The sequence below is a fragment of the Rhopalosiphum maidis genome, chromosome 2 (assembly GCF_003676215.2).
Source record: "Rhopalosiphum maidis isolate BTI-1 chromosome 2, ASM367621v3, whole genome shotgun sequence".
Taxonomy (NCBI): Eukaryota; Metazoa; Arthropoda; class Insecta; order Hemiptera; family Aphididae; genus Rhopalosiphum; species Rhopalosiphum maidis.
In genome coordinates, this window is record NC_040878.1 from 75,007,154 (window position 1) to 75,026,604 (window position 19,451).

A 19,451-nucleotide genomic window follows, 5' to 3' on the forward strand; every position below is an offset into this window, starting at 1 on the left:
ATTTTATAATATTGCTTGTTGCTTGCATCTAATTTATTTATAATTTAATCCTGTTTTAAAAATTCAGAAGTTTAGTGTGGTCAATTAACAATTGAGAAATACTTTGAAAAACTCTGTCTGTTATTTTTAAGTGAAATTAATTAGTTATTTGGTATAGTTGAATGCATTAATAAACGGTTCTAAAATTGAAATTTTAACATATTAAGCTGAAGAAAAAAGAAACTTTTTTCCAAGTTTAATGTTTCAACTGCTTCGCACTCATTTAACGTCAATTTATTAAGAATCTACCCACTCAATAAATTTTCTATTTCTATCTCGATGTTACCCGATAGATACAATTAAGTAACAATAAAAAAAAAGAAAGAATAATTTTTAAGATAAAATAGAAATGAAAAAACCATTTAATGACAAAACAAACAGTCGTTTAACTTCCATATATATTGGTATAATTCGTTGTATACGAACGCTAAACTTATTGATATCAATAAGCTTTAATACAATATCACTAACAGTCTCACTCACAGATTGAATCATATTATTAATAATGTATTTGGTAAAATATTATATACGGTTTTCACATATGTGACATTCAATGAGTAATTAGAATAGTTAAATTTTCTAATTATATACATATTAAAAAGGTAAGCAGCAAGCGGGTGCCGCTCTACTGTACATTAAGAGTTGAATGAGTTACTATTATGGATGGGTTAAATTTAAATTCAATGATATATCATTGTATACAAAAAATGATTCTGAGCAGAGACGTATCAGCCTATATCATCAAGTAATAATGTTTTTTTTTTTTATATATATATTATTATGTAATATTATAAAATGTTTTCCGATAAAACCTAACAAAATAATGAATGATTAAACAAAAAATAAATAAATATTTTATTTTATAGTTATATTAAACTTATTGGTTATTTATAGTAATTCGTTATAGTATTCATATCACGGAGAAATATTCAATCCATCATATGCTTTTCAGACTCTATAATTGACGAACTATCAAGAGAGATAGCTAAAGAGAGTGTCTTGGTGACTATTGAATCTGTATAGAGATCAATGCCATCACTACCAAAATTATATATTTTTAAAATTTAACAAGTGTACTGAAATCATTTAAATGTTTGTTTTACAATATTAACCTACCTATATATCGTACATATCGTCAATATATTTTCCGATGGTACTATCAAATTTTTTAATTTTATCATTATTACAAATATTTCCTTCACGTATCATATAATATCATAAATAATAATATATTAATATCATAAATATTATACTTCTTGTATATCTGTACAGTTTGATATAGGCGTATCTTATATTTTGACTGTATTTGCATTATACAGGTATTTATCTTATATTTAGCCTTAAACAACATATTTAATACTTTTTTTGAACTCACATTTTCTGATTGCAGTCGTTATAATAATTGTAAATAATTATTAATACGTGAAACAAAGTAGTGGCTAAGACAAAAAAAAATTGATATTTATATATATCTTTATTATAGTTGTTTATAATAATACGTCAACTACATATTAAATTTTTTATTTTTATTAAGTATGTCTTTAACTTTCTAGGTATAAAAATATAAGAAACTCGTAGATATTTACCAATTTGTTTTGTATTTATAATTTCGATGTACACATATTACTTATGTGTATTAAATAAATCGTATTCTTGATTTAATTTATAAATCTTGAAAGTATCACGATTTATCTCAACGCCGGGCAAATAAAATTATATTTTTATAAATTCTGCAATATATTGATTTAAGCTAGTCGAGATACCATAGTATTTTCTCTAAAAATAAATTTTATCTAATACCTAGGTACAAATTATAATATAAAAAACGTATACATTAACCATATTTTATGGGTAAATATCCAACATTTTAAATTCAAACGTACATAAAACATAATTATATAAATTGCTTAACTTATAAATAACCTCGTGTCTGAGTTTTAAATCATATGTATAAATTTAAAATTGTTTATAAATTACTAATTACAAAATAAATTGTAATTTTTGATGTTTGATGAATTTAGTCAAAATTTTAATTTTAAACGCTTATAAAAAAAATATTTAGAGATTAATATCATAGATTTTTGAAGGCTTTTAATTCATACATCATACATAAATAACTTATGAGTAGCTTTATTTAATCTTCAAGCATTTTTACCTTATGAATAATTTTTAATTGACAATTTTAGAAAATAAAACTAAAAACATTTAAAGTTTCTCTTGCCTATAATGCTATAAATTGCTTAAAAAGACAATAATATAAACGTTAAGTGAAAATTTCAAGTATCTAGAATTATTGCTTTTTGAGTTAATCTAAAAAAAATATCGATTTTGTCGAAAATTGAATTTACGTGAAGATTTTGTCAACTGTTAGCTTGTTTTTTCGATTAAATATACATAAAAAATACTGGGAATTTAAAGTACAAACTAGATCTAGTCTGTTATCCAAAACCACCCTCAAAGTTTAAAATTGTATTAATTACTCATCGTATGTACAGACAAAAAAAAATTATGATAAAATCAATAGGTACATATTTATCGCTTCGCTTAAAATTTAAAATTATTGATAAATAACTAATATCATTCTAATCACTCTTAATTGACTTACTATGTACTTGACCTTTATTTATTTAAATTTCACCATGTCTTATGATTGGAGTGAAAATATAAATACATTATACATTTAATATATTTTAAGTAATGAAACGTCGCAAGTTCATTAGTACGTTTAGTATATAGTATTATGTATGTTGTGTACATACCCTTAAAAAAAAGCCTTAAAATCTAAAAAAACTATTATGTAAAGTATAATAATAAATAAATTACACGATCGATTTGCTCATACATATGTAATAAAAGCATATAAATGACCCAAATAACACACATTATTTTGGGGCAAAATTATTTATTTAAATACTAGCCACCTGTTGTATTTACAATCATAGATCAGAACTCAAACTACCACCGATCGTTATAATTTTTCATTGTTTCTTTTCTATTCTATATTTGATACTTCATAACAATTTATAAATAACAAGTTGATTTATTACTTCAAGAAGTAGAAGAAAAGGCTAATATTTTGTATAATAATTATTTCAAATTAATATGAAATTTTACATATTATTTTATTTTTATTTGAGAAGATATCAGAAGATTCAAACCTTTATCAAAATACTTACATAGATTAAGTTACTTTTATGATATTTATAGCATTTAATATGATTACTAATCCTATCATACAATTATAACACACAATATTGAATTAACTTGTGATATAGCTGAAATACTAATATGATCGTATTAACTATTAAGTAATCTACAATAACTTCATGGTAATAATCTAGTGTGATGCGATTGGAAAACTATTCACTGTATTAACGTTTCATTAGGTGACCTCCCATTAAATATCTATTCAATAATTGATTTAAAATAAGGTTTACATTTCTTAAATCGTATAGTGTAACTGTAACATAATAAAATCCCTATTTGTGTAGATAAATAATATAAATAATATTGTAATATTAAATTTAATGTAAAACTTATCAATACTAATTATATTTATGTAAGTATTTAATTTATTTTGCCTAATATTCATAATATAACATTACCAAAATCAACATTTTAAATAGTTGAATTTTGTATTACGCCATATTTACCATAGTGTTTCTATATTATTTATACAATGCGTATCGTACAAACACAAGAGATGAGTCTAATTAAAAACGATAGTGTTTTCTTAATCTTTTGACCAACATATTCACGGTACCGTTGACGGTCAATATTCGTTATTATTCTGGAGGAATAATGAATAAAAGCAAACTGTAAAGAAACGGTATTGTCGGCGGTAGTACACGTCGTATTATTTCAGCACATTGAGGCCATTTATCTTTTGAGGCGAAAGAGAATTCCGGAGAGAATATTTCCCCATTTATAATCACCCAAATCGTTGTGGAGAATCGCCCGGTCGCGACATTTGCAATTATCATAATTTATCGGGTTGATAAAGAGACAAATGTATCGTAAAGGATAAATGACTGAAGGATGGATGGAGGGAAAAATATGTCTACTATCAATGGACTCAGTGCCGCGGTTGTGAATTTATACACACAAGTTGCAAATTGCACAAGGTGATAGAGACTAGAAACTCGATCAATGAAAGCGTTCAAAGGATTCTGATGAAAAGAATTTAGGGTTATAAGCTTTTCGTTCACTGTTGTTCTTGACGATTAACGTTTTTTCTTGTCACTGTGGTTTAATGTTATATGCGTTTACCTTAGTTATAACATATTTAGACTTTTTTTTTTTTTTAAATACTCGTATATAAATTATAATATTAAGTATAATTTATGTAATGTGGTATATAACTTATAGGTTATTTTTTTTAATATGTTAATGCTCTCATCTGTATTGGAAGATATTCAAAACACACGGAAGTCCATAGCACTTTCTATATTCATATCTTAATACAATACGATCACAAAGGATATAAATACAACCAGATAAAAAAAAAACTTTTTTTTCTAAAATAATGCAATACAGACATTCCACTAGCTATATGTGGATGCACATAATTTATTATATTTGATAACATAACAAAAGTTTCTTTTAAAATGTTCATTGACGCCCAAGATGCTATTCTAATCTACCCGAAGGAAAACATTCGATATTTTATTAACAGTTGGAATCATTAATAATATTGTCAACTCCCTTGATATTGTCTATTTAGTTTTAACATTTCACTTTTCTTTTAATATTTTTATACCATAAATTCACTTTTTTTTTTCAAATTAGCTCCATTTATTTTGAACAACTACATCACGCATATGTTTTATATCTTTATAATTGCAATAATTTTGAAATAAATTATACGATCCTGTTACGTGTATACTTTATAAAAATTATATTTGATAAAACTAGATCATTGCTTTAATTTATATAATTTAAAATAATATTAAAAACAATTTATTATTTTAGTTTTTATTTTATAGAGACTATTTGTATCAATTATTTTTTGACCAAACAAATTATATAGATTTTGTTTATAAAAATATTTATTTAAGTTTAAGATTCGACATCATTATATAGTCTCTTATTAATCTGTGTGTAATGTGTACCTACTAAATAACAATAATATAAATATATTTAATTAGATTTTAAAATTGTGATACTTTATTTATTTAAATTTTATACATATTTATGCAGATATGTAGTATTTGTAACATTTTATTATTTTAAATTAATTATTAACTATGAACCATTCATATAATATCTAATTAGTATACTAAATAATATAGTATAATAATAATATGCTAAATAAAATATTTAAATTAAAAATGATTATCATTAAAAAGAAAATTATTTAATCACAGTGAATATTAATAAATTTTGTTTTAATTGTTCACCTTTGTGTATACAAATGTATTACAAGAATTTGTGTATTATTGTTTTTCTGTGAATATTTTTGAGTAAAATAAGCGCTTTAAACATTCATATAGCTCTTATTAAATATTAATTTATGTGTTTTTATATTTATTTTAACTCATTATGGATTTATCTAACAGATTGAATAGATTAATAGAAATTGTTTTTTGTTTTTTAAATACCTTTATGTAGTACAAGAAAATTTTTTCCTAAATTCGTTATTGAAATTTGTTTAAGCAACTCCAAAAAGCGTGATATTTACCGAAATTACTTGGAATATCTTTTTAAGGGCGATGGTTTATAATTTTTTAAAAATTTTAATAATATATTGTTATATTTTTGAAACAAGATGAACAAAGCGAGGTCAGTACCCAAAACGCGATAAGTTTTGTTTTCGATCAGGCTTTATTCAATTTTTTTTCAATAATCATTTTGGATTTCAAGTGGCATTTAGACTTTCTTTTTTTTTTAAATTGTGTTTTTTTATTCTATCGTTGTAATGTATCTGTCCACTGTCTGGTATTTATGGTAGAGAATAACTTCAAAAGTACCATATAGTAACTTTTTAGATTAGAAAAATGATCTAGTTGGTGTTTTTAAGAAGTCGTTTTTCGATTTTCACAGTAGTTTTCCTAAGTGAGAATAAACAATAAATAAATTACAATAAAAAAAAAAAATAATAATAATAATAATAAAAATTTACGGCACAGCTATTTTCAACAAAATTGACTTAGTTTATATTTTTTTTCTAATTCAAACAATGATTGATAATCAACACGGATGGCATTTTCACCAATTGTAGTATTTAAGTTTTTCGAATTGAATTATTAAATTTCTCATATTTCTTAGACTATTGAAAATATTTGTTTGAATTTATAATTTATATTTTTTAATGAATCGTGATTAATGATAAGCGAATGAAATTTTAAGAGAAATAAGAAAGAGACAAGAGGATTTTTCTATTTTTTAAAAATATAATTAGTATATGATATATATTTTTCAGTTATTCACATCTGTTAAATTTGTTGTATTTATCTCTTAAATCTAATAATTGTGCACAATGTTGTTCGTATTTAATAATAAACATTATATCGGTTGAGTTAAATGTTCTGTACAATGTATGGGGTAAGGTGTAAATATTCGTGTTAGAATAGAATTTATGTATATATATATATATATATTATACTCAACAATAACTTTTATACTTTTATAAAAATTAATTGAGCCCTTTATGTTGTACAACATTATAATTAAAAATTCACAAAAATTAAACACATATGCCATATATTATTATAATATTTATGAATTCACAATGTTTCATGTTGATAAAATATAAAATAAACTTTCTCAATCATAAAGGACGATATTTATTTATAATAAAATCAATAATATATTTATTACTTCTTTTAAAATTAACATCACATAATAAATGAGATATCATGGACACAAAAAACAACAGCTTCTCATTAACATGAGTTTAGATTAAATAACCTCTGTTGTAAATATTAAAAATATATACTCTATGTTAATTTCATGAATAAATAATTAAGTAATTTTGGTGTATGAAAAATTAAATTTAAAATTCAATAAATTGTTTTATTTATCTTAAATAGATTTTAATACTTATAATTGGCCAAATATAATAATTTAAAAATTTTAAATGCATGTGTTTATTTGTTTTTATTATAATTAAAATAAAAAAAAGTATGTTAAAGCTTTAAATACATTTTTTTTTTAATATTTACAAACGGTAAATATTGGTCTTATATCTATATCATAACATAAGCTCCTACATTAATTTTTACGCAACATCACTATTTAAAAAAATTTTTAAATTGTCGATAAAATGATTTTAAAATAAAGTTTGAATCTGATTTGATTTTATAAATAATCAAATTTCACACTCACAGACAATATTGAAAATGTTGAATGTTTTTAAATTATTATATGGACAATAAAGATAATATACAATAATAATTTTTTTTTTATGTTTATGTTATACAAAGTATTTTTGTGTTACAACTATTCAGGTGCGACAATTTTTATCAATATTATTTATATTTCAGTTTAAATTATAAACAAAAGTAATTTGTTTTTAATTGTATAACTAAAATTCTAAAGACCATAGTATTAATATTAAGCATAATTATAAATTTAAATTTAAGTCTCTAGGTAAATTTATAATTGTTAACTTAAAATTAACATAATTTGAAATAATATTTGTTTATCTTATCATTTAGATAGTATTAATATTAACATAAAGGAAATACTTAATTTTATATTATATTAATTGAACATTCAAATTAAAACTAATGGTCAACCAATGAAACTTAATAAATTAACTTAGAATTTCAAAAGTTTATTATGATTAGAATAAATTCTAGAATTATCAATAGTTGAAATGGCCGAAATATGCAAATTCTATGCAATGTGGAAATTATATAAGTTATCCAGAATGACCTTAATGGAAATACCAATTGTTATACCCATTATTTATTGTGTTAAATATTCAAAATGTTTATTATTACTGTGTTTGTTTATCAAAACCTAATGTGGTGTAAGAAATAATTATCACAGTGTTGTAACTCCTATACATTTATTTGTCACTGCGTAATAATATTGTCCTTTATTTGTATTACATTGATAATAATTATTCCAGGAAACAGATTACTGTACCATATACGTTATGTTTTTTCTGAATATTTATAAAATAACGAGTTTACATGGAATACTTATTTATTTTTGAGCTACTGTGAAATTTAAATTATTACTTGAAGGGTTTAATGTCTCTTGACCTTAGCGATATGAAATGTATATTTAAGAACTGTTTAAAGGTGCTTTTGTAAAACAGCATTCATCATTCATGACTACTGTGTTCACATGTATAAGTTTTTTTTCTGAATCCGTCATAATTTGTCAGCCCATTTTTATACATATATAATATATAATAAAGTTTACGTATTGCCAAAATATATGCATGTATTTAGGCTATGAAAATATTAAAATTCGTTAATAATTTAAACAAATAAAAATAAATGATTAAAAACGATGGAATTGTACACTTATTATTATAATACAAATAATAATTATATAATTTATTTTAGATGTTGGTATTACGTAAATAAATTGTACCTGTTTAGCTATTTATGATTTTTTTTTTAAATCAGTACATCAGTATAGAATATAGATTATCAACTAGATAATTGGCAATAATTGTTAAATTTATAATACAAATTAATATCATGCAATTGTATATTACATTAGCATCAACCTAAATATTTGTGTCAATTGACATAAAAGAATTAATTGATAAAAAGAAATGTAATCTCATATTTTACCTAAGACAATTCAATTACAAATTTAATATTTTAAATCAACTAATAAAATATTATTGCTTGATATAACAAAATGAGTTGATTTTGATTTTAATTTAAATAGAGACATTTAGCATCCCTGTTATCGTAAGTGAAAATAAATCATAAAATTATATTTTTTTCTTTTATGGTTCAACAACTATAACGAGATTTTTATAATATTATGACAATTATTTTTAGATTATTAAATAAAGAATAAAATAATAGTATTTTAAAATTTGAAATGGTTATTTACACGATGTTCTATTGTTTCTATTGTTCAATTAATTGATGTTTGATCAACAATGATAAAATTTAAAATCTTATAAAGTATTGCATTTATACAAATTTTTTATCATTTCATTTTTATAAAAAAAACTAATCTGTTAAAATAGAAACATGTTTTAATTGTTTCATAATATTTATTACATTAAAAACTCTATTGTATTTTAGTAAAATTAATTTATTGTAATTTAGTAAACTTTAACTTACGAAATTAATTTTTTTTTTTTTATACTTATGTTTCTAATATCTTTTTCAAAATAAATTAAGTCTGATGGTTTATGAATTGCGTTAGATTTTATTAATGAAGTGAAAGTATTAGTGACAAGAGATATAAAATTGATACAAGCAGAGATTTTTCTAAAAATTTAAATATGACAATTTTTTTTTAAACTGCATTTTAGAAAGCAAATAAGATACGTACAATAACTTTATATGAAACAGCATTTATCAACTCGAATATGTAGTATACCATATTATAATGTAGAAAAGACAATAAACAAAAATACAATGTACTATTATAATCTACTCAACTATTGAAGATATGTTAATGTTAACTTAAAATGTTCTATAATATTTATAACATAAAATTAATATTATTATTTACAAAACCTATTTAAAAACTTTTAATTAAAACATATTTTATCATAATAAGAGCTAATAATAATCTTATAGTTCGAAAAATAATAATATATTCGATCAAATTATGGATTATAATCTTTAATATTAAATACAGTTTTCACATATGGACTTACTTCACTAATTCAATTTAATATAACGAAAGTCAGATATTATTTTATTACAAACACTCATCAATTATATTTTTAAGATAACAATAAATGAGATGGAGAAAGTTAAATTCTATTAAAAACAAAATTAAATGTATTCATGTCATGATAGTTGAAAACTCAAAATACAGTGAGTTCCGCAGAGTCATCACATTGGTTCAGATCATTTTGTTTCTATTTAACTGGTTGATTCCATAAAACATTTTTTTTTTATTATTATTATTATTATTATTATTATAAAAAAACTGCCAAAACGCCCAAAACTATAGCACTAAAAGTGTATAACTTATTAACTTATAATATTTAGTAGCTTATAGTAGTTATATCAGTAGCGTATATCTATGACCTCAAATATATGCAGCTGCATGGGTTGTCACAACTTTAATTTTTAGGGAAGCTAAAAATAGTAAAAATTAAATTCTCTAGAATACACTTTGGTCTGTAAGTGGATGTCTATTTTTTGGTGTTTCATGTCCTTTTAAAAACCCTATATATGCCACTGGTAGTTATTTTTAATTATTAATTCGAACGAACATTATTATTTTATAAATTATTTGGATTTTTAATGTAGGTAGTAGGTACTTCATTACACTGACAAAAAATATAATACGAGATTAATTTGCTCGCCAAAGAGTAGACTAACCTTTACATTTTGAGGATATTATATAGCTATTATTCATTAAAATAACTGTTTTGAACGGTGTTAATTTTTCGAAAAGGTAAAAATTAAATACAAAAGTTTTCCTTGTTTACATTTAACTAATATAATATTCATAAATCATATGATTTGTTAAAAATTAACTATTAAATTAAAAAAAAAATATAGTTATACACATTTGTATAAACTAGTAATTAGTGTTTTTTCTACAATGACGATAATGCAATTGATAAACATTTTAATTAGCTCAAAAAGAATTTGCAAAAATAAAAATAAATAATATCAATTTAATTTCAGATTATTTGGATCTGAATTTAATATATTATTTTGTTTTGACAGTTACTAAAAATAAATTAAATATTTTTTCATAACCAATATTAATTCAAGTTATCAAGTTATAGCAAATCATTTGTTTTATATTCTATGAAGATACCTGCATGTATTTTTCATAAACAAATTTAAACAAACTATGATTACTTTAAAATTGTATTTTACATAGATATCAATCACTTAAAAATAAATATATCAATAAAAGACTTATTTATAGTAATAAATGTGTAGATAATATTCTAATATTTAAATTTGATAATAGGTCAATTCATTCTAATATTAAAGCTAACAATATAATATTTAGCTCTACTAAATCCAAATTTTCAATTTTGTTAGTTTGTAAGCCGGTGAAAATACATTGCAGCTTCCTCTTAAATCTTAATAGCATATTATGTTTTTAATTGTCAAAATAGTAATATTTCATTGCAATAGGTACTTTATTATTTCAATAAAATATAGTAATTTTTTTTTTCTTTAATTTATCAAAAATTAATCTAAGGACATTAGAAAAAAGAATATATATTAATTATATATTATTATTCAACATTACGTTATCCGCGTGATACTGATATTTAAAATGTTTTCTGTAAAGCTGCTCACAAAAGAATATATTTTATATTACTATGCTCTATGATAAAATTGTTAACTATTACTATAGGTATAATATCATTATTTACATAATTTGTAGTATCATTATTTGTTTCAAGATAATGACGGAATGGATTGTCCAGAGGTGTGGGCTCGGATAGCAGTATTGAATGGTCAATTACAAGCAGCTGAAGTATTATACCTAGAACAAAATAAAGTGGAAAAAGCAATTCAGATGTATTTGTCATTACACAAATGGGAAAATGGTACAAGACAATTTAATTTAGAAACTATTGTTTAAATATAAATTATATTTTGTTATACTATAATTTTAGCTATTCATTTGGCTGAATCCAAAAACCGTCCAGACGTCGATGATTTGAAATCGCAATATCATTTTTGGCTACTAGATACGTGTCAAGAAGAAAAAGCAGCTGAAATTAAAGAAATGGAAGGAGATAAAATGTCGGCGCTTCAGTTATATATGAAAGCTGGTTTTTTTAGCAAAGCTGCAAAGTAAGTGTAAATAAATATTAATTTCAAAATAACACATAATCTATATTATTTCGTATCTGTCATAATCATTTAAACATTATATACGTCATGCTTATGTAGATCACAATATTATGAGTGCTAAACTTTTATACTAATTTTATTAGAGCATATTTCATACGATTTTTGGTCTATAGTATGGAATTTATGAACTATATATACGATTTAAAACCGAACGAAGATAAATAATGCAATAAATGAAATATAAACTATTTTACTAGAATTTTTATTTCACATTATTGCTTTTTCACAAATAACTAATAGCTTTAAATATTGTATGGTACATCTACAAATTTAAATAAAAAAAACAACAAAAAACAAAAATTACATATTTTTTATAGTGGCCTGCTTTTACCTCAATCATATTATTTATTTATTTTTCATTGATAATTTCGTTCCAACATCAAAAGTTATTAGGTAGTGTTATGATATGTATTAAACTTACATTTTTTTGATTGATTTTGATTATAATTTATGTTCTTTAATTAGCATGTATACACGTTGGAATATTTGTATAATATTTTTATTCATTTCTTCAATTTAAGATCCCAAAATGTTATTAAGTTGATGTAAATTGTTTTTCTTTTCATTCGGTATCGTCTTGGTGACATTATGTTAAAATATGTTTATAGTGAGTTGAATTTCTTGAAAAGGTGCATATTGAGGTATCCTTTTCTTTAGTTATTAAAAAACCTTAAGTTACCTTTGTATTGTAAATTTTTTATCTATTAGGAATCTATCTAACTCGTTTTTTCCTGAACTGTTGTAATTTTTATTTCGTTTAGTTTTTTATTACGTTTTTTTACTATATTTTATACTATTCTAATGAGTTGATATTTTTATATGATTTTTGGTGTTGATGTGTGTTAGTATTTTTTTTCTGGTTTGCTTGTACAATTTTTTTAAAAGATTTATTTGCTGTGTCGTTACTTTGAATGTTGATGTGGCATGGTATCCATATATTAGAGCGATTTTTATTTTTATCAAGTCCATTTATTGAAATGTCTATTTTGACTGATATTTCACTAGAGTTGAATGGATTTTGGAGGCTTGTTAGTGTGCTTAGTGAGTCGTTGAGGATTAGCCATTGTTGTGCGTCTTAGTTTGAAATATATTGAACTTCCTACAATTGTAGTGGAAGTGTAGATCGAACAGTGATCGTTTTTATATATTTTTTTTTTTTGTGTTAACGCTGTGGTTTTAGTAGTGACTGCAATTGTAACTCCTACATTTTGATTTTGATATGTATTTCTGTATAGATTTTTTATTTATCTTTATTTTGATGAAAGTAAATTATTTTAAGTTAATTCGTTTGTTGTTATTTTTTTTTTTTTTTTTAGTGCTTTTCAATTTGTGTTGACACCTAGGGGTCCAATTTGATTATTATAATTTTTAATTTTTATCATGATCAGTCTTTTAGATTAATGTCATAATTTTGTTATGTATTTTATTTGGTTTGATTATGTATAGCTATAGCTGTATTCAGTGCAAGTGCCATTTGATAGGCATAGGTATATTCTTCAAATGTAAAGGAGGAGATGCATCTGATATAATTTATATATTTTAATTATTTTATAAATAGTTTGATTTGTAACCTATTAGAATGTGTAAGCTTGTTTTATGAATAGGTTTTATTATTATGTTGAATATTGAGGTATTTTAATACCGATAAGTTATCTAATTTTGATAAAACTAACGACTTGTACAATACTTGTATTAAAATTTTGTTTGCTATTTGTTGTGCAAAAGTATAATGAATAATACATATTATTTTATTTGTATAAATACAAATAATTTAAATATTAACACAACTTAATCTCATTTAATTATTATATTATTTGCATAAATTATTTATTACATCATAAAAAGCAATGTATAAGTATAATAAGTATACAATAATAAAAACTGAAGAGAAGAAATATATATATATATATATATATATATATAAAACATATAATACAGAATATTATTATTTTTCTTTTTTTAAATGTAAAATTTCACATCTCGATTTACTTATAATAATCTTAATATCAATGTAAAACTAATTATAAATACTTTATCCTAGTATTACTTTTTTGTAAATGAAATATTGATAAAACTCTTGTAGTATAAGTCCATTTAAAATATTATGTAGTCCGCGGATTAAATTGTCACATTAAGATTAGAATAATGATTAGAGTTGTAGCTTGTAGCTATAATCAATAAAATAATGAACAAGGACTAACGATAACGTTTTCGGACAGATAAGAAAGTTGTCTGTTTAAATGTTGTGGAAATGGATATATATTGTTTAAGCGAAATCCTTTAAGAATTTTAATTATAAAATAACCTTTTTTTGTTTATTTAAAATCAAAATATAAAGTTAAATTCAGACATATAAATTAAAATATTTTTAGAAATGAAAATTATTTTTGGATATGTTTTTAAGATAAAAACTTAATAATATACTTCTAACAAGAAAGTGTCAATACAAACTATAAATCGTACATTATATTAAATTGTATTTTATTTTTTTCATATTAATTTGTATTAAGTAAATAAATAAATTATGCAAAATTAATCAATGATTAAAATACGACATTTTTTAAAATATATATTATATTCAATATAAATAAATTTCACCATCAGCCATTTAATTTTAATCATATTATCTACTCTTTTCCAATAATTATATAATATTTAAAATAGTTTTTTGCAAAATCGTCATTTTTCGAATAACAATAAGAAACAGATACATTTTAATTTCAATAGACAAACTCACTATATTAAAAATATCTCAATTGAATTCAAAGTAAACATTCATAACAAATTCTGAAATTCAAACAGATACAATAAATAATATATCAAGAAAAATTTAAATGATTTAATAATATACAGGTTCAGAACAACTAATATTTTAACTGTACACGAAATCTACATTAAAATCTAACATGTATAGATGCATAACACTTCTATTTATATTAACATTTTTATATAATAGAATATGGTATTAATGTATTATACACTTTGTAATTTAAATTTTATACCACTGACTATTGAAATTTACAATTATGTTTTCGGTGACTTTTTTCATACCAAACTTAATACTAACCGTAATAATTATGTACAAAGTATTTTAAATAATAAACTGATAGGTTTAAAATGTTCTATACATGCATTTTGAATGGTATTTTAAAAACTGACATTCTTTGGAAAACGTAATAATAATAAAACAACTTTTGATCTACGTTGAATATTATTATATTAGCTAAAATGTATATATATATATTATTTATATAATTTGAACCACTTTAATTTATTTGATATGCATGCACAAAAATGTATTATTTTTAATAACAATACAGTGAAAAAGTTTCTGTTGAATAAGTTAATCAATTTTACATACAAACCATTAACTTTTTGTAAACTTCTAATTTAATCGAATTCCAATAAGTATACTCGTACATTATACTTATTTAAATAAATATATTTTTTAAATATCGTATGTATTAAAATTATTTTTCATATTAAATCTCCCGATTAAAATGTGTTGTATAATATTATTTATATCGTTTTAAAAATTAGAATAGTTGGAAAAATTGGATAGTTCATATAAATTACAAGTTTATTTATCTTTTGTATAATAAAATATTATAATAGAGAATATTGTTTACGTGATACAATGGTATACTCGTATGATTATAAAAACCTTAATCGATTTTTGCGTATATAGCTGTATTTATTACGTGAGTGTGACATAAAATATAATTTTTTTTTTCGGTCTTCGGTCATTGAGACCACACCGCCAAACAAATTTCTCTCCTCTCCGGACATAAAAATTTAATTCAAATTGAAATCATACAGGCTTGTTCAAGATGACCCAGAACTTTTGGCTGATTCAGTTGTAGAAAAGGTACTGTCTGGATTGCTAAGACTGGAAAACTATCACGTTGCAGGAGAACTTTGTCAATCGCAGGGGAATCCTGGCAAAGCTATGGAATTTTACTGTAGAGGAAACATATACGCTAAGGCCGTGGAGTTGGCGAGATTCATATCCCCTTCAGGTGTGGTGTACATTTTATACGTTTACGACGTACGACTTCGTATGTAAACAAAACACGATGACATATTTTTTGCGTTCCATCTGAAAGTATTGATGGGTCAATTTTAATATATGCAAATTTCCAATAGCGTAGTAGATATAATAAAAAAAAAACTTAGAGTGGTTTTAATATAGGTTATATTATATAAGTATCTCTTTGATCAATTCAGAGTTATCTTTAGTTAGATAAGCTTATTTTTCATAAAATTTTCTAAAATTGATAGTTTATTATATTAATACCATAAAAATATAATTATAAATTATTTAAAATAAAATGGTTTTAATCAAACATTTACATAGATACGAGTGATGTACACTCATGGATAATAATTATTATGTTTTCTAACAATAACTCAAAAATGGTATGAAAATATTGTTATTATCATTTCCAGACATTACTTACTATAAACTACAATATTAATATAATTTGAGTTTAAAAACTTGGAATTTTAATATTATATTAAACTTACGGATTTCCAAGAATGCCTAAAATTTCTCAGCAATCTTCACAAATCATTTTTTTTTACTTAATTTACCATGCCATTAATATAATAAATATTGTATTTAAATATAATGTATATAGCTTCTTTATTGACATTTTATGAATGGTATTTCCTTAAAGTTTACATACCTAAAATTTTGTTTCAAAGTGCATGAAGCTGTGAAACGATTGCCTACTATTCTGTTCTACTTCTTAATACTTTTATTTGTACTACAAACTCACAAATGATAATTGGATGCCATAACCTAACATAATTATTAAAACTATTCAAAGCATTTATTGATGATTTTTTTTGTATATTTTTTTTGTACATTTTCTGTGATTACTCTACAAATTTGGTACCTAATGAAAAATGATTAATTTTTATCATGTTTGTATACTAATTTTGTCTATATATATATGATGCCGACATATGCCCAAGTAGATAATTATTATTCAAGACTTATATTAATGTGTCATAATAATATTATTATACATAAACATAACAATATTAAAGTTACGTTATAATGTGATGCAATATATACGCAATAAAGGTGTACTATCGCGCTATGGGACTCTTTTAACACGACCAATTTACCAAAACATTTAAGATATTAAAACATTGAAATATTAATCACCTGAGTTTTATTTTGTTAAATAATTTTTCAGAGGTTGTTTCTTTAGAAGAAAAGTGGGGAGATTTCTTAGTTTGCCAGAAACAACAAGATGCTGCTATATCTCATTATATTGAATCCGGAAATACAGTAAAGGCCTTAGAAGCTGCCATTGGTGCCAGACAGTGGAAAAAATCAATGCAAATTATGCAGGTAAATATCTTAAATTCTATGTTTGGCTTTAACATCACATCTATTGTTTACTTATAACGACAAAAACATCTGATGTTAAATGGTCAAACGAATTCATCTGTCTTGTAATATTATTTGGATGAAAGATAAGTAAAGTAAGTAAATTGATTAAACATATCATTTTAAATTTAAATACATATAAACTTCACTCAATTCAGTTTACTACAAATGCTAATATTTGCTAATAATAATTATACAAGAATAAATTATTTAATATTAATTATAACAATAGATATCATAACCTTATAATATTTTTATCATAGACATTAAATACAAATAAACATATATTAAAATATTTTAGTCGAAAATTCAATAATTTATAAAAAATATTGTATAAAATAAACATATTATACACTAGCTGACCTTGAAAGCATCATTCGTGACAAGTTTACCAATGCTAATGAATTTACCATAAACTTAAACTCCGTTAAATTAACTAATAATAATAAACTACAAATATATATAACACAACATTTGGATAGTTTTGACTTAATAAAAAATATACAACTAAAATAATTGTATATTATTTTAGACTTGTATTTTATATAATAATTATTTTATTTAACTTATCGTAACTCTATACAAACAAAAAATATTTATTTTTTCATGAGGCAACAAATCCTATCCTTATGTGTATAACTCTTTCAAATTCAAAATTCAAAAAATTGACTTCAAAGAGGAACTCGAGTATAGGATTATCTATGTACTAAATTTCAGAGCCTTAAGTGCGATAGACTTAGTTGTGGCGCTTACATACATACACATACACATACATAAAATTAATCTTATAAATATATTATGTTACTACATTCGTCAATAGTTTGTTACAAGTTGTAAATTATTATTATAAAAGACAAGAAATACCGAATAATGGATTTTATTTAAATGTTTAGATATAGTTTTTTTTTTTATTATTAAAACCATTACTGTTTTGTATAGCAAACTAATTTGCTAGTACGACTATTTTGTGTAAAAAAAAAATAAAACATACCTATAATTCAAGTGTAGCGCAAAATTTAAATAAATAATATGACTAGTTTTTTATATTGATTTAACTTCTATATTATCATAAGTTTATTGATAATTTATTTCAAGGAAATTAAAATAACTATTATTATTATAGCATATATACATAATACGAAACACCACTATTTTATGAGGTGTTAACACTTTTTCATAGTTAATAATTGTTAAGTTCTAACTTGCAATCCAGCAGGTTTTGAACAAGCCTGTTAAAATATAATATATAAATTCATATAAGTAACTTTATATAGATTTTTAAACCACAGGTTATTGAAGATAAAACATTGATAACCAAGTATGGATCTCATTTGGCTGAACATTTTAAAACAGTTAACGACTATAAGACCGCTGAAAAGCTTTATATGGAATGTGGAATGCACAGAGAAGCTATTCAGCTCTATTTAGAAACAGGTTAATTTAATTAATTTGTCATATTTTGAAAACGATTAAAATAATATGTGTACCTATATATACATTTGATATTCAAACACTATCATGTACATTCAGGGAATTGGGAGAAGGCACATAAGCTTTTAAAGAACAACCCAACCTTGACAGACTTGAGTGAAGAATTAGAAACTTATGGCAAAAAGTTGGAAAACATGGGCAGGATTAAGGAAGCGGAAAAGCTTTATATAGCTTTGGAAAAAATAGATCTGGCCATCAATATGTACAAGAACTGTCAACGTTACGACGAGGTACGTACGTTTCAACGATTATTTCTCTGCAGCGGGCGTAAAACGCAAACCTTACGTTTCCAACAGATGATGTCTCTTGTGAGCAAGTACCACAGTGATTTAGTGAGCACCACCCACGTTCATTTAGCTCACGAGTGTGAGACTCGAGGCAACTACAGGGCGGCGGAACACCATTTCGTACAGGCCGGGGAATGGAAACTCGCGGTAAAAATGTATCGATCGTTGGATATGTGGGAGGAAGCGTATAAGGTACCTACACCATTATATGATTCCCTGAAAATTTGTATTATGTAT

The 19,451-nt window shown here is 23.2% G+C and overlaps 1 protein-coding gene across 2 annotated transcripts in view; it reads left to right on the top strand.

Moving 5' to 3' along the window:
• The window catches only part of LOC113551963 (intraflagellar transport protein 172 homolog), an 89,635-nt gene that overhangs the window by 35,891 nt on the left and 34,293 nt on the right, over positions 1-19,451 (top strand). For both annotated transcript variants that reach the window (XM_026954573.1, XM_026954574.1), the window contains exons 14-20: positions 11,576-11,722; positions 11,792-11,972; positions 15,852-16,051; positions 17,240-17,397; positions 18,726-18,870; positions 18,967-19,157; positions 19,224-19,406. In XM_026954573.1, the coding sequence (XP_026810374.1) occupies positions 11,576-11,722; positions 11,792-11,972; positions 15,852-16,051; positions 17,240-17,397; positions 18,726-18,870; positions 18,967-19,157; positions 19,224-19,406 (1,205 nt within the window). The remainder of the gene's footprint in view (positions 1-11,575; positions 11,723-11,791; positions 11,973-15,851; positions 16,052-17,239; positions 17,398-18,725; positions 18,871-18,966; positions 19,158-19,223; positions 19,407-19,451) is intronic.